The sequence below is a fragment of the Xenopus laevis genome, chromosome 1L (assembly GCF_017654675.1).
Source record: "Xenopus laevis strain J_2021 chromosome 1L, Xenopus_laevis_v10.1, whole genome shotgun sequence".
NCBI lineage: Eukaryota > Metazoa > Chordata > Amphibia > Anura > Pipidae > Xenopus > Xenopus laevis.
Window position 1 is genome coordinate 182318127 of NC_054371.1, and position 21067 is coordinate 182339193.

The 21067-nt window shown below is 36.0% G+C and overlaps 1 protein-coding gene across 1 annotated transcript in view; it reads right to left on the reverse strand.

Annotated features, from left to right (window-relative positions):
• Positions 1-12756: 12756 nt before the first annotated feature.
• The window catches only part of megf10.L (multiple EGF like domains 10 L homeolog), a 73882-nt gene continuing 65571 nt past the window's right edge, over positions 12757-21067 (reverse strand). Inside the window, exons 21-24 of the mRNA XM_041568165.1 lie at positions 19879-20006; positions 19663-19786; positions 18812-19018; positions 12757-15009 (exon numbers count right to left, since the gene is read on the reverse strand). Of these exons, the coding sequence (XP_041424099.1) occupies positions 14849-15009; positions 18812-19018; positions 19663-19786; positions 19879-20006 (620 nt within the window). The 3' untranslated portion in view covers positions 12757-14848. The remainder of the gene's footprint in view (positions 15010-18811; positions 19019-19662; positions 19787-19878; positions 20007-21067) is intronic.

Below are 21067 nucleotides of genomic sequence, written 5' to 3' on the forward strand. Positions count from 1 at the left end.
GGTGTAATGTGACTGAGTTTAACGCCCTTTATTGGAAAAAAATATAAACTATCCTATATTCCCTCTTGAGTATGCTGATGTCACTTGTAATTTTCACCGTCCGGACTGGTACAGCCAACCAAAAGGCAACCAAGTTGTCACTAATGTACAAGCATCTCCATGAAGGTGTGGGGAATAGGTCACTGGGCAGAGGGGATCAGTAATGTCCTTTTATGTCACACATCCTTTTTCTATTGAGTCAGTCAACCAAAATACATTTTACTTGCACTATATGAATTATTTAAAACTTGTTTGGAATTACACAATCACAGCAAGCTGACAGGTGCCATTTTGTGAAGACTGTTAATATTCAAGCACATATCTAAAGCAAACAATTCCTTAAAATGAACCAGTGTTCCATTACCGGTTTGCCTACATATTTATTGCACTTTTTCATTTCTGTCTGCTTTGTTGATAATATGAGCAGCAACAGTGATATAATTCAGTTACCCCATCACTTAGAGCTCAGTTTTACAGCATGATTGGATATAGTAATTTAGCATTTGCAATACAATAATGCATTATGAATTAAAATGAAAGGAGATGGGAAAGCTTTCCACCCTCCCAGAGGAGGAATTAACATATAACAGAATCATGTGTAACACTAGAGAGAGCGATATACTGCAAAAAAGTAAAATATATATTAATAATCTGTTATAGATGTTATGGTAAATGGTATAAACTACCCTAGTATAATATATTTAGACTTTTCACCTTGTAACATCGAAACCTTACAATTAAAATGATTGTTCCCTATGGCTTAGAACAATTTGCTTCCCTTAGCTGTCACTTGTATACAGGCACACTCATAAACAGAGATGATGCTTAGGCTATGGCCAGACAGGGCCGAATATTCCTGTCTGCTTGTGTCTGGAAACCTTATGTCGGCTCTGGCGTGAATAAACTCGGCAGATTCCGGCTCGAAATGCAAAGTCTCACGTTTCTTTGCTGAAATCAGCCGAGTCCGATGCGCTGGAGCCGACATAAGGTTTCTGGACATAAGCAGACAAGAAGAATCTGCTAGTGGTCTATTTCGTCAGGCTGATTTCTGCCCTTCTGGCCATAGCCTAGTATCTAACTAAGCAATCATAAATCCATACTGGTGTCCTATTTTGTTTATTTAGAACAAAATTTTAAAGCTAAAATGTTTTTTAGTAGACATTTTGTCATAAATTTCAGAAAGTCCCCTTTATCTAGAAAACCCCTGTTCCGAAGCATTTAGATACCATACTTGTTTTCATTTTCAAAATTTGTTTCAGTATTATTTGATTTTTCTTACAGTAAGAATGCCTGCTGTCAAATCTTTTTAAATCTCTGTACCATGTGAAAGGCAACTAAATTGTGGAATTTTTTTCATTTCTTTTACAATTTCATCAGCTAGCTGCAGCTGAGGGTTTCTTCATTGCTATTTCACTTCTACACAATGTTCTGAAACTATTATTAAAAATAACAATCCAGTTTATCCTCTCTAGGCTTTTGAGCACAATACTGTATTTACATTTGTGGAGTTGACCACAAATAAAATTATTAATTTAAATGCAAAATATTTCCTTTATAATAGCCTTTGGTAAACTGTTTGGCAGGAATTTGAGTCTTTGTAAAATATGTACAGGCCAACATACCTGCATGGTTTGTTTTACCTCACTTGCACTACAAGAGTAGAGAATTACCTCAAAAATACATAAACACTTCGACAACACGACCAATATCCAAGTCTTTTTACCGATCGGTCTCCTACCACACATGCACAGATTATCATACGAAAGATCTTTTGTACAATAAATATTGGTGTGTGTATGGCCACCTTCAAGCTCATGAAGCAAACGACTTAGAGAAGGAATCAAATGCAAACACCACTACATTTTAAACCATTAGACAGGGTGCAATGAGGCTGTGACCACAAAATTCATACAGACAAAGACAAAAGTTCTTCTGCACTCAATCCATAATCAATATATTTAGGACATTGAGACAATTTGTGCCTTAAGCTACTAAAAATGCCTTCCCCTTTAAACAGGGATTGTTTGTACATATATTGCAATATATTTAAGCTGGCCAACTATGTCAAAGTCATCTCTGGTGTGGCCAGTTCCTACACTCAACCAAAAAGTGAAATTTTGGAAATTGCTGAAAAGGTGACAGTTACTGGTTTACTTTCAGATCTGTAGAGGGAGCTCTGTGCAAACATATTTCATTTCTGTATTAAGTATTCAGAGACACTGGCACATAACTGGCCAGAGCTTCATGCAGTTTTTTGATTCAAAATTTCACAGAATTGTGAAATACTGTGAAGCTGAAGCGCAAGAGCACTAAGTGACACAAAAGCGTGCCCTCATAAGAAGAGCTTGTTACACCCTCTGCTGAACAGGATATTGTGAATTGCAGCATTCAACTTCTTGGTAACTACCTCCTCAAACTGCATTTATTTATATCTGGCAATTCTCAGGGTCCTTGGTGTGTAGAGCAAGTTTCAAATATTAACATCCTTAAGTTATAAACCTGTTGGGTTGGAGATGCAGGTTTACGTGTACGTGCATCAGCACATTAATATTTTCTATAAATAATCATATTTAAAGTGGGCCTATAACATTAAGCCAATATGACAAAAAACTCATATAGGGGCAGATTTATCAACGGTCGAAGTGAATTTTCGAATTAAAAAACTTCGAATTTCGAAGTAATTTTTGGGTACTCCAACCATCGAATAGGCCAAATTCGACTTCGACTTCGATTCAAATTGAAATACTTTGAATATTCGACCATTCGAAAATCGAAGTACTGTCTCTTTAAAAAAACTTCGACTTCAACACTTCGCCACTTTAAACCTTCTGAATTGCTATGTTAGCCTATGGAGACCTCCTAGAACTTATAGCCAACATTTGGCTAAGTTTTTAGATGTCAAAGTTTTTTGTTTTTTTTTGAAAATCGTTAAATTCGAACAATTTCTACGATCAATCGAACGATTTTAATTCGATGGAAAACAGTTACATTTAAACAAAAAAAAACTTTGATGAATTTTTCAATTCGATGGTCGAATTTCGAAGTTTTTTCACTTTGAAATTCGACCCTTGATAAATCTGCCCTTAACTGTGTGCATGTGAAATAAACATCTTTTAGCTTGAAAACAAAGATTCTCCCCATCCTTGTTAAATTTTGATCTGTGTTTTCCAAGAGAGAAGTGCCATCTTTAATCCATCATGTCATGAATTATGTGCGTCATCATTTAGACTGGCAATTTAATGCTATGGGCGTGCATATATCCTAGATTTAACTTTTCATAAATGTAGCCTAAACCTCTGTGCAATAAAGGTTACATTATACAAGTACCGTGTTGATTATAAGGCATACTGCAAATGATCATTTCAAATAAAGAAATCTTGTAGAAAGCCCCACAGTTCCCCCCTAAAACTTTCAATTGGAAGTTATGAGGTCATGGATAATTCTACCAAAATTAACCTTTTAGAATTCAATCTATCAAGAAATTCTATTCATACAAAGTATAGATATAAGATTAAATGTTTCATCGACTACTGCAAGAATTTCAGCCTAACTCCCCTGACTCCGATGCAGACACCTGTTTTCTTGAAAACCTTAATTCTATACATATTGGCTCATGTAGAAAATGAATTGTGATGCGTTCCAGCAAGAAGTCTGTTTGCTGATAGGAGATATCTAAAGTTGTCGATGAAATTTCAGAACATTCCTAAGTTATTACTGCCACTGATATATATTTTTATACTATGTGAACTGAGGAGTAGATGAAAAATATTCTAAAATGCTGGCCAGGGATACTAGCCAACAAGACATAAGACAATGTTTAATGGGATTTATTGTGTTGTTGTCAAAATACAGTTACAATTCACAGCTTCTTGCTAGCTTTTCAGTTCCGTGACAAGTCACCTTCGGTAATACATAATTGCTAATTCTTTTTTTTCTTTATCTATTCCTTTTAGTATATAATGCAAGTGTGCCAATCCCTGCTTGGAAAACTTCAGCTGAATAGTTTACATTTTGCCTAGGACAGCTTCCATTGTCTTCAACATGACCTTGAAAGCATTTTATATTAGAGGTTTATAGCATTTTTATGCTTACTAAATAACGTAAATGGGTGTTTTTTAAAAATCATTATTAATATTAATGATTTTTAGAGCAAATAAAATTCATAAAAAAATTATGACTGTTGATAAATAATCTCCTTAGTTGATAATTGATTTTTAATATCTTTTTCAAAAGTGCATGGTATACATATTTGTGATATTTCGAACCCTTATTCAACGTGTTTATTATGTACACAATGTTACTTTTTGTCAGGTCTTGTTCATTCGCTACAACACCGCTTAAAATTGTTGATAACAGGGATAAACCACAATTTTAAGCACCCACGTTTTAAAAACCTTAAAACAAATATGGCTAGTAATACAATATTTTATATAGCAACTTGGGTGGGTACAAGGCCCATGAAAATTCAAGGTAGCACCTTCAGATCCCTATACCAGGATATACAGAAAACTTCTGATGAAGTGTAAAGTGTAGTCACGAAACGCATTAAGCCGTGCTCTCCCCTGCCTGCCTGCTTCTATCAAGTGTGTGTTTTTAAATGTACTAATAAAGTTTAAATGTTATGAAGAATTTTTGGAAGCTTTTTCTGTATGTTCTGGCATAGGGATCTGAAGGTGCTATCTTGAATTTTCCTGGATGTTTAGTTCCCGCAGCCAGAGCGGAAGCGAAAGATCAACTGGTAGGGGGTTAAATGTTCGTCTTGCCCTTCATCAAAATGTGTCTACTCTCCTTTCCTTTACAGGTGGGTACAATGATTTGACATGCAATGAAAAAGGTGCATGGGGAGGCACATTTATCAAGGGTCGAATTTCCTTAATTTTCCAACTTGGATGAATTGAAAGACCCGAAAAGTTGATTCGATTTAGAATCGAATTCAATCAAACTGGATTCGAGTTTTTTCTCCGGAAAAAATTTGAATGTCAGTAAGGCTACAAACATCTCCAAATTGATCCCTGGACCTCTGCCATTGACTTAAACAGCAATTTGACATGTTTTAGGTGGCAAATAGTCAAACTCTTAAAGGGCCAGAGTATGCTAAATCTCGAAAATCAAATTCGAATTTTAAAAAAAAAAACTCATCGGGTTCGGATAACTCCCTAGTCAGTTTTGACCATAACAAAATCAAAAATTAAAATTTTCAATTTGATCCTTAATAAATCTGCCCCTTAGATAAGGAAAGTGGGGTTTTCTAAAAAATTAAGACTAAACTGTTTTCTGCATTGCAAATTAGAGTAGGGCTTGTAATACAAAACATGTAATTTAAATAATATTTAATATTTTGTGAATGCATGTGATTATTTCAGTGTTCATTTGTAATGTTTAGCTCTAAATATTTCCATTAAAGTCAATGGTATGCAGCACGAGCAGTTTCAGATGTTTCTGCTGCAAAAACGCTAAATACAATAAAGTACCCCACATTACATTACATGGGGAGGCACATTTATTAAAGGTCGAATTTCCAATGCCTGTCAGTTTTATTATTAAAACTATTAAATTCTAATGTATTCGAAATTCGATTGGGGGGTTATTTGATAAAAAAAAAATAGAATATCTAAAAAATTTGACTGACTTGATTAACTGATTTTCGCAAAGGAAACTCAATTTGGAAGGGCCCCCCTAGATACCACACCAGGAGAACTGGAATTAGGGATACACAAATGTAGAAGTCAATGGCAGGTGTCCCTTTTACAATTTGAAGATGTTTCTTGACATTTTGATCTGTAATGGTTTTCATACGATAATCCAAAAAAGTTGGGGGTTTTTGGAGACAACTTTAAAAAAGCTGACGATATCTGCGTGAAATTCGAACTGTCGCACAATTTTATCGGCTTTTCCCTCACTGACTTTTTCCAGCTTTTTTTTGATAAATGAGTTACATTTGTGGATGGTAATTAGGTCAACTTTGTTTTAATGCCAAAAATGGTAAAAATTAAAGATTTATAGAATGCCCTATTCCTAGAACTCACTGTTTCACTGATGAAACAGTGAGTTCTGATGTCATCAGTTATAAACGGTGAGTTCTGATGTCATTTCTGTCACATGACTCACCGAAACTTGTGTATTATAATAAATAAAGTACCCCCAGTTGTAAAATATGAGGATATTAGAAGTTACCTCGGAGTTTCCTGACCTGTATATGGTCATGAAACTCCTCGGTAACTTATAATATCCTTATATTTTACAAAAGGGGGTACTTACTATATTATTTCTTCTTTGTTGTTTTGAGCTATTTGCCTTCCTCCAACTTTCCTCCAACTTTCAAATGGGGGTATCTGACCCCAGCAAATGAAATACAATTGGTCTGTGAGGCTACAATTTAATTGTTATTGTTACTTTTTACTAATTATATTTCTATTCTACATAATTAGTTACATAGTTAAATTGGGTTGAAAAAAAACAAAGTCCATCAAGTTCAACCCCTCCAAATGAAAACCCAGTATCCATACACACACCCCTCCATACTTTCACATAAATTATATATACCCATATCTATACTAACTATAGAGTTAAGTATCACAATAGCCTTTGATATTATGTCTGTCCAAGAAATCATCCAAGCCATTCTTAAAGGCATTAACTGAATCAGCATCACAACATCACCCGGCAGTGCATTCCACAACCTCACTGTCCTGACTGTGAAGAACCACCTACGTTGCTTCAAATGAAAGCTCTTTTCTGAAGGAGTGGCCTCTGGTACGGTGATCTTCTTTATGGGTAAAAAGGTCCCCTGCTATCCTATATAATAAAGTTGAAGTGTCTCTGCGTCCAGTCCCTGTGTCCGTGGGATTGCGCTACTGCGCATGTGCCCCACGGACCGTCTCTGGCTACATATGTTCTAGCGCCCGTTAATTTAACGGGCTTAATGTCTAGTTTGTCTATAATGTCCTCTAATGTACTAGTAAAGTGTAATCATGTCCCCTCGCAAGTGCCTTTTTTCCAGAGAGAACAACCCCAACCTTGACAGTCTCCCCTCATAATTTGTCTTCCATCCCTCTAACCAGTTTAGTTGCACTTAGTCTCTGCACTCTCTCCAGCTCATTTATATCCCTCTTAAGGACTGGAGTCCAAAACTGCACTGCATACTCAAGATGAGGCCTTACCAGGGACCTATAAAGAGGCATAATTACGTTTTCATCCCTTGAGTTAATGCCCTTTTTTATGCAAGACAGAACTTTATTTGCTTTAGTAGCCACAGAATGACACTGCCCAGAATTAGACAACTTGTTATCTACAAAAAAACCCTAGATCCTTCTCATTTATGGAAACTCCCAACACACTAACATTTATGTGTATAACATGCATCTATATTATTTTTGCATAACCTTGCATTTATCAACATTGAACCTCATTTTCCAGTTTGCTGCCCAGTTTCCCAACTTAGACAAATCACTCTGCAAAGTGACAGCATCCTGCATGGAACCTATAGTTCTGCACAATTTAGTATCATCTGCAAAAATAGAAACAGTACTTTCAATGCCCACCTCCAGGTCATTAATAAACAATTTGAAAATCAAGGGACGTAGTACATAGCACGGCAGTACTCCTCTAACAACACTGGTCCACTTAGAAAATGTTCCATTTACCACCACTTATTGTAATCTATCTTTTAGCCAGTTCTCTATCCAGGTACAAATACTATGTTCCAGGCCAACATTCCTTAATTTAACCAGTAACCTTTTGTGTGGCACTGTATCAAATGCTTTAGCAAAGTCTAAGTAAATCACATCCACTGCCATCCCAGAATCGAGGTCCCTGCTTACCTTCTCATAAAAAGAAATTAAGTTAGTCTGGAAAGATCTGTTACGCTTAAAACCATGCTGGCACAAACTCATAGGGGCCCATTTACTTTGCTCGAGTGAAGGAATAGAATAAAAAAAACTTTGAATTTCAAATGTTTTTTTTTTGGCTACTTCGACCATCGAATTGACTACTTCGACCTTCGACTACGACTTCAACTTTGAATCGAACGATTCAAACTAAAAATCGTTCGAATATTCGACCATTTGATAGTCAAAGTACTGTCTCTTTAAAAAAAACTTCAACCCCCTACTTTGTCACCTAAAACCTACCGAGGTGCAATGTTAGCCTATGGGGAAGGTCCCCATAGGCTTTCTAACAATTTTTTGGTCGAAGAAAAATCGTTCGATCGATGGATTAAAAAGGAAGGATTTAATCATTCGATCGAATGATTTTTCGTTCGATCGAACTGTTTGCTGTAAATCGAAGTCGAAGGATTTACATTCGGCAGTCGAATATCGAGGGTTAATTAACCTTTGATATTCGACCATATGTAAATCTGCCCCTATTATTTGCTATGAAGTCCAGTATCTTATCCTTTATTAACCCTTCGAAAAGCTTTCCTGTTTCTCTCCTATACTTATTTGAGACTCTCACTCAAACCACTACCTGATTGCTGGGAAAATTAGACCCTAGCAACCAGATAACTGCTGAAATACCATACCAAACTGGAGAGCTCCTGAACATAAAGAATGACTGAAAAACTATAAAAATGTAAACCAACTGAAAATGTTTTCATAATTTGATTATCTACAACATACTAAAAATTAAACTAAAGGTGAACTACCCTTTAGATACTTATGCCACAAATAAATTGCATTAAAACAAAAAGGGAAAGAGGGAAATTACCCAGAGGAATTATAAACACAAAGGGGACATTTACGGAGCCATAAATAAATAATGACTGATGATTCCGTAACAATGGTAAATTTTAAGGAGCCTCTATCAGATTGTTTTCATACAAAATTATTTTATCTTTGCCTCACTGGGATCTGTGCCATTTTTATGGTGCGTTGGTGACATTCTATATGTTATTAGACAACTGTACCATGCAAGGCACCAAACATTTGCTATTGTATGTCTATCAGCAGATGCAAAGAAAGACTGATAAACATATTCTGCTCTCAGATTTCAGTGCTAAAGTGAATTAACATGGCTTGCAGTTGCATAGCTCAGTTATCACTTGTTAATGAGGCTGTTTAACTCATGGAAAATGTCAGCCTTTCTAACCAGAAATCCAGACATGACTATACATTGGAGAAAAATGTACATTATTTGCTCCTTGATGAATATCCGACTCTAAAGGCGATGTTTTGGTATTCGGACATTGAGAAGCATGGGCTATGTAAATAGCCTATTTACAATGTTGTAGGCAAGAACATATTGATTTACTGGGCATGGACTCTTTAAATTCTGTGCTACAAGTGGAAAACTATTTGAAATTTGTCACATTGAAGAGCCATATACTTTATGATCAACCTCCCTTTATAAATATATCAGGGCTCATTTATTACTGCACCTGCCGCAACTAAAGGGCGCAGAAGTGCTAATTCAACTTGCAGCAGGGGCATTGCCATATCTCAAGCTGGATAACAATTCCAGTGAGAAGATTGTGGTACTTGTATCTGGAGGGTTGTGACTATTTTCTTCACTTTGCTCTTCCACACCATTCAGTTGAGGGCTGTGTCTTCACTTTTTGCTTTTTTTTTTTTTTGCTTACTATTAAGTTACACCCACGGTTAAATCTGTGCTACCATAGGCTACAAATCTCCTGAAAATCCCCCCCGTTCCCTAACATTTGATTCGGTAAATTACATAACTCATGGAGATTGGCTTAATTGTGGAAAAATGCAATTTCCCTGTGATTTAACTGCATTGTTGCGACTAATGTAATTCACTTGTGGCGATTCAAATGTTAGCAAAGGGGATGGCATTTTCTGGAGATTTGTCATCCGCAGTGATACTTGAGGCAGATTTATCACAATTCCAAAATTCCATCATTCCAAATGTATTTATCAATTGGTGGAAGTTAGGGTTCACAATTTGATAAGTACGCTTCTAAAAATAGGAATGAATAGAAAGAGGGAAAGTTTTTTTAGGATGAGCTCTAATCTTAAATTTTGATAAATCAGCCCCTTAGGGTCTCATTTACCAAACTGGGCAGTAACGTATAGGAACCAAACAGTGATTAGATTTTTTTTTTATATGCAGATAGAACATTCAAAGAAAAAATTTAACCCAATTGCTGTACAGAGGTTGTTCACCTTTGCTAACATTTAGGGGCAGGTTTATCAAAGGTTGAAGGGAAAATTCGAATTAAAAAAATTCGAATTTAGAGCTAATTTTTGTGTACTTTGACTAGGAAATAGTCAATTTGAATTTGAAAATTTATCATGTAATGTCTCTTTAAAAATTCGACTTCGACCATTCGCCATCTAAAACCTGCCGAATAGCTGTTTTAGCCTATGGGGGACCTCCTAGAACCTAATTGGTGGACTTTGAAAAATTGAAGGTTTTTTTTTGGAAAAACTTCTAATCAAATTCAATCAAATGCGCTATTACTTTGATTCGTACAATTCCAATTCGATCGAAAATGGACCTATTAGATCTAAAATGGAGTGAAAAAATCTTTGATTTAATTTCGGTTGGTTAATTTTGGTTGAATTCGAATTTCAAAGTTTTTTCAAATTCGAAATTCGACCCTTGATAAATCTGCCCCTTAGTATGATGTAGAGAGTGATATTCTGAAACAATTTGCACTTGGTTTTAGTTTTTTTGTTATTTGTGGATTTTGAGTTATTTCGCTTTTTATTCAACAGCTCTCCAGTTTGCAGTTTCAGCAATGTGGTTGCTAGGCTCCAAAATACCCTAGCAATCATGCATTGATATGAATAAGAGACTGGAATATGAATAGGAGAGAGTCTGAATAGAAAGATGAGGTTCTACCAACCCAGGTACCCGTAGAGATATCCACCTTCCTTTTAGGTAAGCCATGTACTGACATACCAAAACTTGGCCAAAAACTAGCCAACTATATATTAACAGCCACGCGGATAGCAATAGCGGCCAAATGGAAAACCCTTAATTGTCCAACCATTCAAGAGATAATCAATGGTAGTAGAATTTTTGAAGCGGACATAGCTTACTTACGTAACACTACCCCCCAGCATCTAAACACTTGGTCTATCTGGGAACTACGGGGGTTTGTCCCGCACACCACTTCCCTGATTATGGGGCTAACTTCATAACGCAAAAAGGAGACTCAGAACTTATCTATCTATTAGCTTAATGGTACTTTTATACACATGTTCAGCTCTGCTGCCTGTATACACGGTAAACTAACTATGATAATCATTCCGTAAGCAGGACCCGGTCTTGCTGTTAGATATTAAGCAGGTTATCTCTCATGTAAATTGGTTGTATACTGCAGTTTCGTTTTCGGTCCTTCATTGTCTTAAAAATCTAATACTGGCTACATATGAATCTCTAATGTATAGGCAATCTATTTTGAACATTGATTTATAACTGATTTCAATTAACCATCTTTTCTTTAAGATGACATTATGTGGGTGCTTCCTTTTCTTTGTTTTCTCACTGCTCTTTGCTTTTATATTTCTTCTTGTGGATACTTTATTTCTGTTTATTTTCTTCTGAAAATTCCTTAATAAAAATATAAGTTACAAAAAAAAAAGAAATTGCCATTCTATAACACACTAAGGGGCTGATTCACTATGGGTCGAATATCGAGGGTTAATTAACCCTCGATATTCGACTAGGAATTGAAATCCTTCGACTTCGAATATCGAAGTCGAAGGATTTAGCGCAGAAAATTCGATCGAACGATCGAAGGATTATTCCTTCGATCGAACGATTAAATCCTTCGAATCGAACGATTCGAAAGATTTTAATCCAACGATCGAAGGAATATCCTTCGATCAAAAAAACTTAGGCAAGCCTATGGGGACCTTCCCCATAGGCTAACATTGACTTCGGTAGCTTTTATCTGCCGAACTAGGGGGTCGAAGTTTTTTTTAAAGAGACAGTACTTCGACTATCGAATGGTCGAATAGTCGAACGATTTTTACTTCGAATCCTTCGATTCGAAGTCGTAGTCGAAGGTCGAAGTAGCCCATTCGATGGTCGAAGTAGCCCAAAAAAACCTTCGAAATTCGAAGTTTTTTTACTTCGAATCCTTCACTCGAATTTAGTGAATCAGCCCCTAAGAGACCCATTTATTAAACCTCAAATTTTTCTGGTCAGGTTTCAAAAGGGGAAAACTTGAATTTTTAGCGGGGAAAAAAAACTTGAATTTTTAGCGGGGAAAAAAAACTTGCATTTTTAGTGATTTATTGTACCGAAAAGCTGCTAAACATCCAAATCCTAAAATACTCCATTTCAAACCTGTCAAGGTCATGTAGAAGTCAATGACAGATGTCCCTGAAGATGTTTCTTTACATCGTCATTTGCTCTGGTTTGTGTCCGAAAATTATTGATAAATTAGTTAAATTCCTGGATAAAAGGAGGTGAAATTAGGTCGACTTTGTTTTAATAAAATAATTAGTTAATAGGCCCCTTAGAGTTAACTTAAAGTTGAACCACCCCTTTACCAGTTGCGGTGCTGTGTATTACAACGTTGTGTAGATATTTATTATGACTTTTAAAAAATGCAGGGCATAATATGGTGGCCTTGTGGAATGTTTGTAATGTGGCTTTGTGAGCCCAAGGCCTACAATTATTTTTTTCTGTGGGAAAAAAACTTTCTAGTCATTGTGCTGTCATAAAGAGCCAAGGGGCAGGATTTCCCACAAGTCATACCTTGCTTGTTTATCTAGAATTTCACACACATTGCACCCCCCAGACTTCAGTAGTAAACGTTTTATTGTATTTAATAAGTACAAAAATTGTAGAATTTCAACAGTTTCTTTTTTTTTTTTTGACAAGATTATAATGGTTGTCCATGTTTTCACTAGAATATATTGTTTATCAACAAGGTGAGCTAAGCTTTGTATACAGAGAAAAAAAACATGGTCTTGGAATAACATTTTATTTCCACATTTACTGTACAACAGGAACATAGGTATGGCTTTATACAGTTGTATAGACAAAGCTGCAAATTGTTAAGGCTTAGTAGATTAGAGTTATAGCCCTCTCTCCCATTCTATTGTAGTTGCTCAGTAACTGGGCCCATATATGTGCCAAGCACAGAAAAGACTGGTACAACATTAAAAAGAGCAGATTTTCAATATTTGTGCCAATAATTTCAGTAGTTCCATGTGTTTCAGTGAGCAGTTTTTTTTTTTTTGCAAAATAAGATTGTTCACTAAGCTTGTCTACTCTTTCTAAATGAATTGAATGATTTTGTTGAAAAAGGGCATATTTACAAAAATAATTCTTTCCAACAGAACAACTAAATTGGTTTATAACTGGAAAGAAAAAAAAAATCAATAATATTTTGGCAAAAAGCTCATAAAATCGCATATAGATTAAAATAACAGGGTTGTGATCGTACTTCCACACATGTATGGGTTGTTGTGTTTCCACTTTTAGTTAAATGCATGAAGGCCTATTTACACACAAACTGATGAAATGAAACCAGTACAAAATCTTTAAATGAAGGTTCATTGTACTAAAAAAATAGTGGTATAGATAATAACATCATTAGCACTATGCAAAAGTCCCGCTTTAGCATGTAGCCTCTAAAGACTATTTCAAAAATGAAAAAAAGGTGCCTTTCTCAGCAAGTATGCACAGAGATGCATCAGTTGTCTTAACTCTGAAAATATTCTACACGTCACTATTTATTTTATATATTACAACACATATTACCACTTGCCTACCAAACTCAATTCAACGCTGCTTATGTAAAACACTCACCACAATATCCGCTTAGTTACACACCCACTCGAGAAATAAAGACTAAATTACTAAATTTTGACTACAGAAAAGAATTGCTGATATGCACCTGTGTACTCAATTACTTGCTGAAATGTGGCTTTTTTTAAACATTTTGGGATCCTATTCAAAGGTTTTCCAAAGTTCAGTAGCCTATGGTATCCCATTTTGTTTCTTTTTCTTGTATAATGAGAATGGTACATAGCGGTTTTAAAAAAGAAAATACGATTATTGTGTAGTGCATTGAAGAGCCTCTTGTATGGCATTATTAGTCAGTATGGCACCTTGTTATATTGTTTCACTTGTAGTGGGTGCTAAGTATTTCTTCTGTAGTATGAAATCAGTAACACTTATAAAATCATCACAGTACCATTATTATCTGGTGGTCAAATGGATCAGGGGATGAAATTCTTACAAAACATGCTCTGAGTACATAATAAACTAGAACAGTCATTTGCTAGCTTATGAAAGCCTTTTCCAAATAAAATCTCATCCCACAAATCATCAACATGAAAATGGACTTGAGATTGCTTTCCTGGTTTTGTATTCAGCTGTACGTTGCATAGAGCACAGCGACACATCAGTCACATTTTCAGTATCATTGCATTACTTCAGTTCTGAACAAAGGTCGCTGGCTTCTGATTAACCACAGGACACCATCAGGTCAGTGCAAAAATATATATGGACATTTAACATCATCTTTTTTTTCTCTTGTAAACAGAGAAATGAAAGAACATAAGCACCTACAAAATATAATACAGAATTGTACCTGCAAATCATTATGACCTACTGAATAAAGTTAAGCTTGCTGAGATAGAGCATACAAATAATAGTTTCTTGTGCTGCTTCTAACTCTCAGATTGTTTGGGGAACATAACGTTACCCATATCTTCAGATCACTAGTCCATCAATGGCCTTTGTCAAGGTAAACATTCAGCCCACATGCACTGCGGTAAATACATTTGTTTGAAAGGAAGCAGTGTCTGCATTGGGCATCAGTCTCAAGAATTTCAGCACATAGTTCTGCTGCAGAGAACTGCTACATTTTAGATCGCTCATGTCATTCGCTGGTACTTTCATTCTTATTGGATGATGAGCTCTCTCGAACTGGTAGTAAGTCATAGTGACATGGAATGTGGCTGTTCTTTGGAAGGTCGTAGAGATCTTGACTGATTTTTCCATTATTACAAAAAGCTCCTTGGACAACACTTACAGTGGGTTCTAAGACAGAAAAAAAAGAAAGGGTTATACAATTATATAGGTCATTTAAATCAATATTTACATATTCAGATGTCTGTCTGTGCTTCGGATTGCTTCATCAGTGGTTTCCCAGATGAGTTTTCATTCATTAGGAATGGATGAAATATTATACTGTGTGCACATTAATATCCCAAAGGCTTTCCTTTCCAGCAAGCAGAGGCGCATAGCATATTACATCATTTTTCAGTAACTTCATAGAAAATGTAAGTGTTTTAATATATTTGTATATATTAACAGCAAGCTCATACACATGCAAGCTCATTTTCAAGTTACTGGTCATTGCATTGGCCATTGTTCCTAAACATTCTCTACAAGCAATCAGGAAGCTTGAAATCAAGTGAAATACAATGCTAACAGCTAAGCAAAGGTTAGGTTTCAGGGCTACAGTCAGACATTAAAGAAATTCTATCATGATTTTTATTGTGTAGTTTTATATCTAAATTACACTGTTTACATTGCAAATAATTCACTCTACCACATAAAATTTTATTCCTGAACTATTGTTTATTGGCTTTAATATTCGTGTGTAGGCAGCCATCTCTGGTCATTGTGCCTGATCCTGTGCTTTCAAAAAGAGACAGCACTTCACAATGGAACTACTTTCAGATAAGCTATTGTTTCTCCAACTCAATGTAACCGAAGAAGTCGCAGTGGGACTTGGATTTTTACTACTGAGCATTACTTGTTATTCTCATATCTACCAGAGAGATGTTATCTTTGTCATCTGTTTATCTTCCCATTGTTCTGTTGATCAGCTTGCAGTGCAGCACTAAAGAGTGACTGAAGTTTAACAGAGCACAAGTTACATGCCTGGGGGCACTTGGTAAACAACATGTTGAGCCCCAAGTCAGATTTCAAAATTAAATATGCAAAAATCTGTTTGCTCTTTTGAAAAACTGACTGTAGTGCAGAAAACTGTTGGAGCAGTACTATTAAATGATGTGTTTTGAAAAACCATGTTTTCCCATGACAGAATCCCTTTAAGTTTTATACTGTTGTGTGACATATATTGTGACTTTTGTGCTCAGATGGGGAAAACAGGAGTGGCTTATACATTATACCCCTTTATAGCTAACTACTGTATATCTAAATATTCACAAAGAAAGTTTTCAGCATTCTAAGGTCCCTTCTTCAGGCTCACTGTTCTCTAGGGTAAATTCCTTGGAAAGTGAGCAGAGCTTTTGTCTGTTGCTTCCTAGTCAACTGCCTAATAATTAGTTTAAAAAAATCAGAATTTAAAGGAGAATTCAAAATTTTTTAAAAAAACCCTATCCCCCAGGCATGGGAGTTCCACGCAGCTATCTTCCAGGTCTTCAGTAATCTGAGACTGAGACCGGCGAATCGGCACATCCGCAGTTGGGGCAATATGCTGGTTTGCGTCAACTGCGCATGCGGCGAAATGGACGGAAATTGCCGAAGCGCCAGATGAAGACATGAAGACCCGGAAGATGGCTGTATGGAACTCCGATGCCTGAGGGGTAAGTATAAAGTTAGGGGCAGCTATGTTGAGGGGGAGGGGGGTCTACGTGGGGTGGGGGGTAGGTTTTTTTTTAAAAACGGTTGAATTCTCCTTTAAGCAACGTGCTTTTGTACAAATATTCCCTTTAGTACTAAAGCAACAAGACCCAAGAACTACATACCACAAGCAAGCTAGTGAAAATCTGAATCTACCAGAAATTCTAGAAATCACATTATATTTATAGCCAACTGTAGGGTTTAAGGCTCATCATGGACAGCTGTCTCTTTAATACACTGTACTTGAACATGTAAACACTTCCAAAATCATATACACAAAAGTACAGGTGTGCAAGGCATGTATATACTGTATGTTTTCCCTGCAATTGCTATAATAAAATGATTTGCACATTGCTCGCTATTTAGTTCAGGTCATATTAAATGGCCTAAATAAAAATAAGGATACCTAATAAGTATGGCTACACACAATACAAATAGATATTCTCACTGCACATAAAATATTTGGGCAGGGACCAATTAATGAATTGTAAATATACCCTTACAGGTCTCATCACTTTACAAGTGCAACCTTTGTGCATAGTTCACCATGTATTTCTACAGAGACTGGCACTGAGTATGCATGCAGCACAGTGGTTTGATCAAACGTAAATCTGATAAGTATATCATCTGCCACACCAATGCAGTAAAAAAAGGATTTGTAGCAATAATACCAAGAGAATATTCACCACATTCATTAGCTTGTTTTCATATACAGCAAAACAATTGCAGAAACACTTGCAAGGAAAAGCAACCCTGGCAAACACTAAAAATGATCAAAATTACCTTACCCTTTCAGGGAAAGACTTTGCAAAATAAGAAGCTGAAATAAAAAACCAATACAGAGTATGACTAAGGAAATTCATTTACATAGCTGCCAGTAACTTGCTTAACCACATGGAAAAAAATCAGTGCTATAAAGAGAGGCCGTCTCTGTTGCCAGCTTGGGAGACATTGAATTGGAACTTCTTCTTCACTTGTACAGCATGTTACTTTTGTTGTTTTTCCCATCCCTGCCAATCTTAATCAATTTAACTTTCTCGAATGGCATTTGTGTGGTTCCTGGGCTTGACCCTCTGTCTACTCTTTGTCTACCTAGGCATGTGCAACTAAAGATAACCAGTCCACTCATTCTTGGCCGTTCTGTATCACTGAATTGTATGAGTACATTTACAATGTATAAAACACACTTTGTTGTTTGCCCACCACAGTTTTTGAGCAACAAAACCATACCACTCAAGAGAATACAGAATTGTAACTATAAAAAGAGAAAAACAAAGCCCATGCTCTAAAGGAAAACACTTAAATGATGCTTAGTGGCTTTGAGACAAAACATGACAAAACCACCACCTCCTTATTGCTTATAATACTATTACACATTATTAAAAAAACAATGCAAAGAATAGAACAGTGGTCACTATTCCATACACATTATTGAAAACACAATAATATTCAATATATGTAGCTTTGCAAGCTCTGCCGAAAATAGGCAGCTATCTCTTATAAGTGTGTTTTTATAAAGGTTGGGCTTTGTTTTTTTTTATTATTTTTTTTATAGTTAGATTGAGCAACCAACCTATCACCACTACATTTTGTGTATGGTAGTGTCTGGTTTGCCTTAAGGTGCAGGGTTTAACATTACAACCAAAAATACAGGATTTTAATTTTTTTTTTTAAACAGATTTTACAAAAATAATACAATAACATAGATATAAATAGATAGGAAGATAAAAGGTAGATGAGAATAAAATAGTCGATTATACAGGATTATACAGGATTTTAGCTGGTACCTTATAAATAAATGTGGGTTGAAATATGCAAATATCACTGATATGTCATTTTCTATACCTTTTTCCCTTGCGAAAGCATCTTCATCAACTTAAACTTGCATTAAAATGAATGTACCCTATCTCCACTTGACATAGATCAGCTATCACTAGTATTATTAAAGTTATGGGACCTTTTATCCAGAATGCTTGGGACCTGGGTTTTTTGGATAAGGGATCGTGCTGTAGTTTGGATCTCCATACTTTAGGTCTACTAAAAAAATCATGAAACCCAATAGGATTGTTTTGCCGGCAATACGAATTATATCTTAGTTAGGATCAAGTGCAATAAACTGTTTTATCAATACAGAGAAAATGGGGTCTATGGGAGATAGTAAAGAGCTTTCTGGATAACGGATTTCCAGATAATGGATCCCATACTGGTACCAACATCTAATTAACTCATTTATTAAATCGATACCTACCAACTTCATAAACATTCTTATTGGCTAGGCTTCCATTGCTGATCTCAGCATACGCAGAGTCCCTTCGCACTGGTGACTTCATCTCCACGTACCCACACTCAGTGTTTTTTGGCAGAAGAACCGGTGGATCTTTGATAGTAGCATAAGGATTTTCAGTGCTACTCAAGGAACAGGTACTTATGCTATAAGCAGAATTTTTCAGTAGACCTGAAAGCAAGACCAATGTGTTTCAGTTATACATATGTACTGTTTCCTTATAGATTTACTTAACAGTTCAGGGATGCAGGGTTTCTGTATATATTGCAGAGATACAGTCATTTCCATGAAGCCTTGCAGAATTAATTTATTCCAGGCCATTCTGCATGAAGAAGAAGGATAGGCAGAGTAACTGTAAATCCTCTCTTGTTTTTAATATACAGGTAGGGAACCAGTTATACAGAATGCTTGGGGTCTGAGGTTTTCCTAGATAAAGGATCTTTCCATAATTAGGAAATCCATACCTTAAGTCTACTTAAAAATATTTTAAATATTAAATAAAGCTAATATGATTTTTATGCCTCCAGTAAGGATCAATAATATCTTATTTGGGATCAAGTACAAGGTACTGTTTTATTATTACAGAAAAAAAGGAAATAATTTTTAATAATTTGAGTTATTTGATTATAATGGAGTCTATGGGAGATGGCCTAATAAGGAGCTTTCAGGATAACGGGTTTCCTGATAACGGATCTCACACCTGTAATACTTATTGATATGAATTACCATTACATTTAGAAGCTCATTTTAATGTATAATGAACATTTTATGTGCAATATGAAATATGAATTGTATTAGTTTAATCCCTATATTACCATTTTCATCCAGGTATCCTCCTTGCTTCCAGTCTGCTGGTAGGGTTCCAGTATAATCAATAGTGTGTGATCTCTTCCCTGGATCTAGGTTCTTTAGGTTCACAAAAAACTGGCTGCTTTTTGACTAAAGAGAAAAATGACAAGCATCAATGTAGACAAAAACCAGAGTAAAATTAATAATGACAAACTGAAAGCAACTAAGTAGTTCATCCTTACCCTGGAAACCATCATTCTGTCCATGCTGTTGACCTGCGGCCCAGTGGTGCACTGACTCAGAGTGTGGTAGCTCGGATTTGAAAAATACTGACTATTTGCATTGACTCCGTTGTTGTGTGGAAGGGTGTCTATTAAAGGACAGAAAATGTTTCAGCATGTCTTTTAATACATGCACCAAGAACAGAATTTAAATAACTTGCACCCTGCCAGTCAACTTATGTAACCGTTAATAATGTTGCACACAAACTTATTACTAAAACCTTTCATCCATGTTGTGTTGTGACAGCCTGGCTGTTAAATATTTAGTGAATAAAGTACCCCCTCTTGTAAAATATAAGGATATTGCAAGTTACCGAGGAGTTTCATGACCATATAAAAACACGAGGCCGAAGGCCAAGTGTTTTTATAAAGGTCATGGAACTCCGAGGTAACTTCTAATATCAACTGGGGGTACTTTATTTATTATAATACACAAATTACAGTGAGTCATGTGACAGAAATGACATCAGAACTCACCGTTTATAAGGACATCATTTACAAGATATTCTTGGCTTTTGTGTATTATTAGGAGATAATCGAATAAATCAGTATAAATAAGGGTTTTTTCCATAATTTGGATCCTCGTGTCTACTAAAAAGTGATATAAACATTAAATACACTTGGGTAAGGAAGAAAATTACCGGCACTCAGGACTTAATGCAAGCGGGCCAAGCCCTGCGTGTTTATTACGGAGTAACGTTTCGGGGGCACGCCCCTTCGCCAGTCTGACGAAGGGGCGTGCCCCCGAAACGTTACTCCGTAATAAACACACAAGGCTTGGCCCGCTTGCATTAAGTCCTGAGTGCCGGTAATTTTCTTCCTTACCCAAGTGAAATTGAGGGTGCCAAACCCTTTTTACTGAGCACAGGACTAATATCCTTCAAGAGGCCAGGGTGTGCTGGTGGCCTTTTCCTTTTGAACATTAAATACACCCAATTGGCTGGTTTTGCTTCCAATAAGGATTAATTATATCTAAGTTTGGATCAAGTACAATGTACTGTTTTATTATTACAGAGAAAAAGGAAATCATTTTTAAAAATTTGGATTATTTGACAATAATGGAGTGTGAGCTTTCTGGATAACCGTTTTCCAGATCACGGATCCCATACCTGTACAAATAAAGACCCAGTTGGATTCATTGACCCAGACT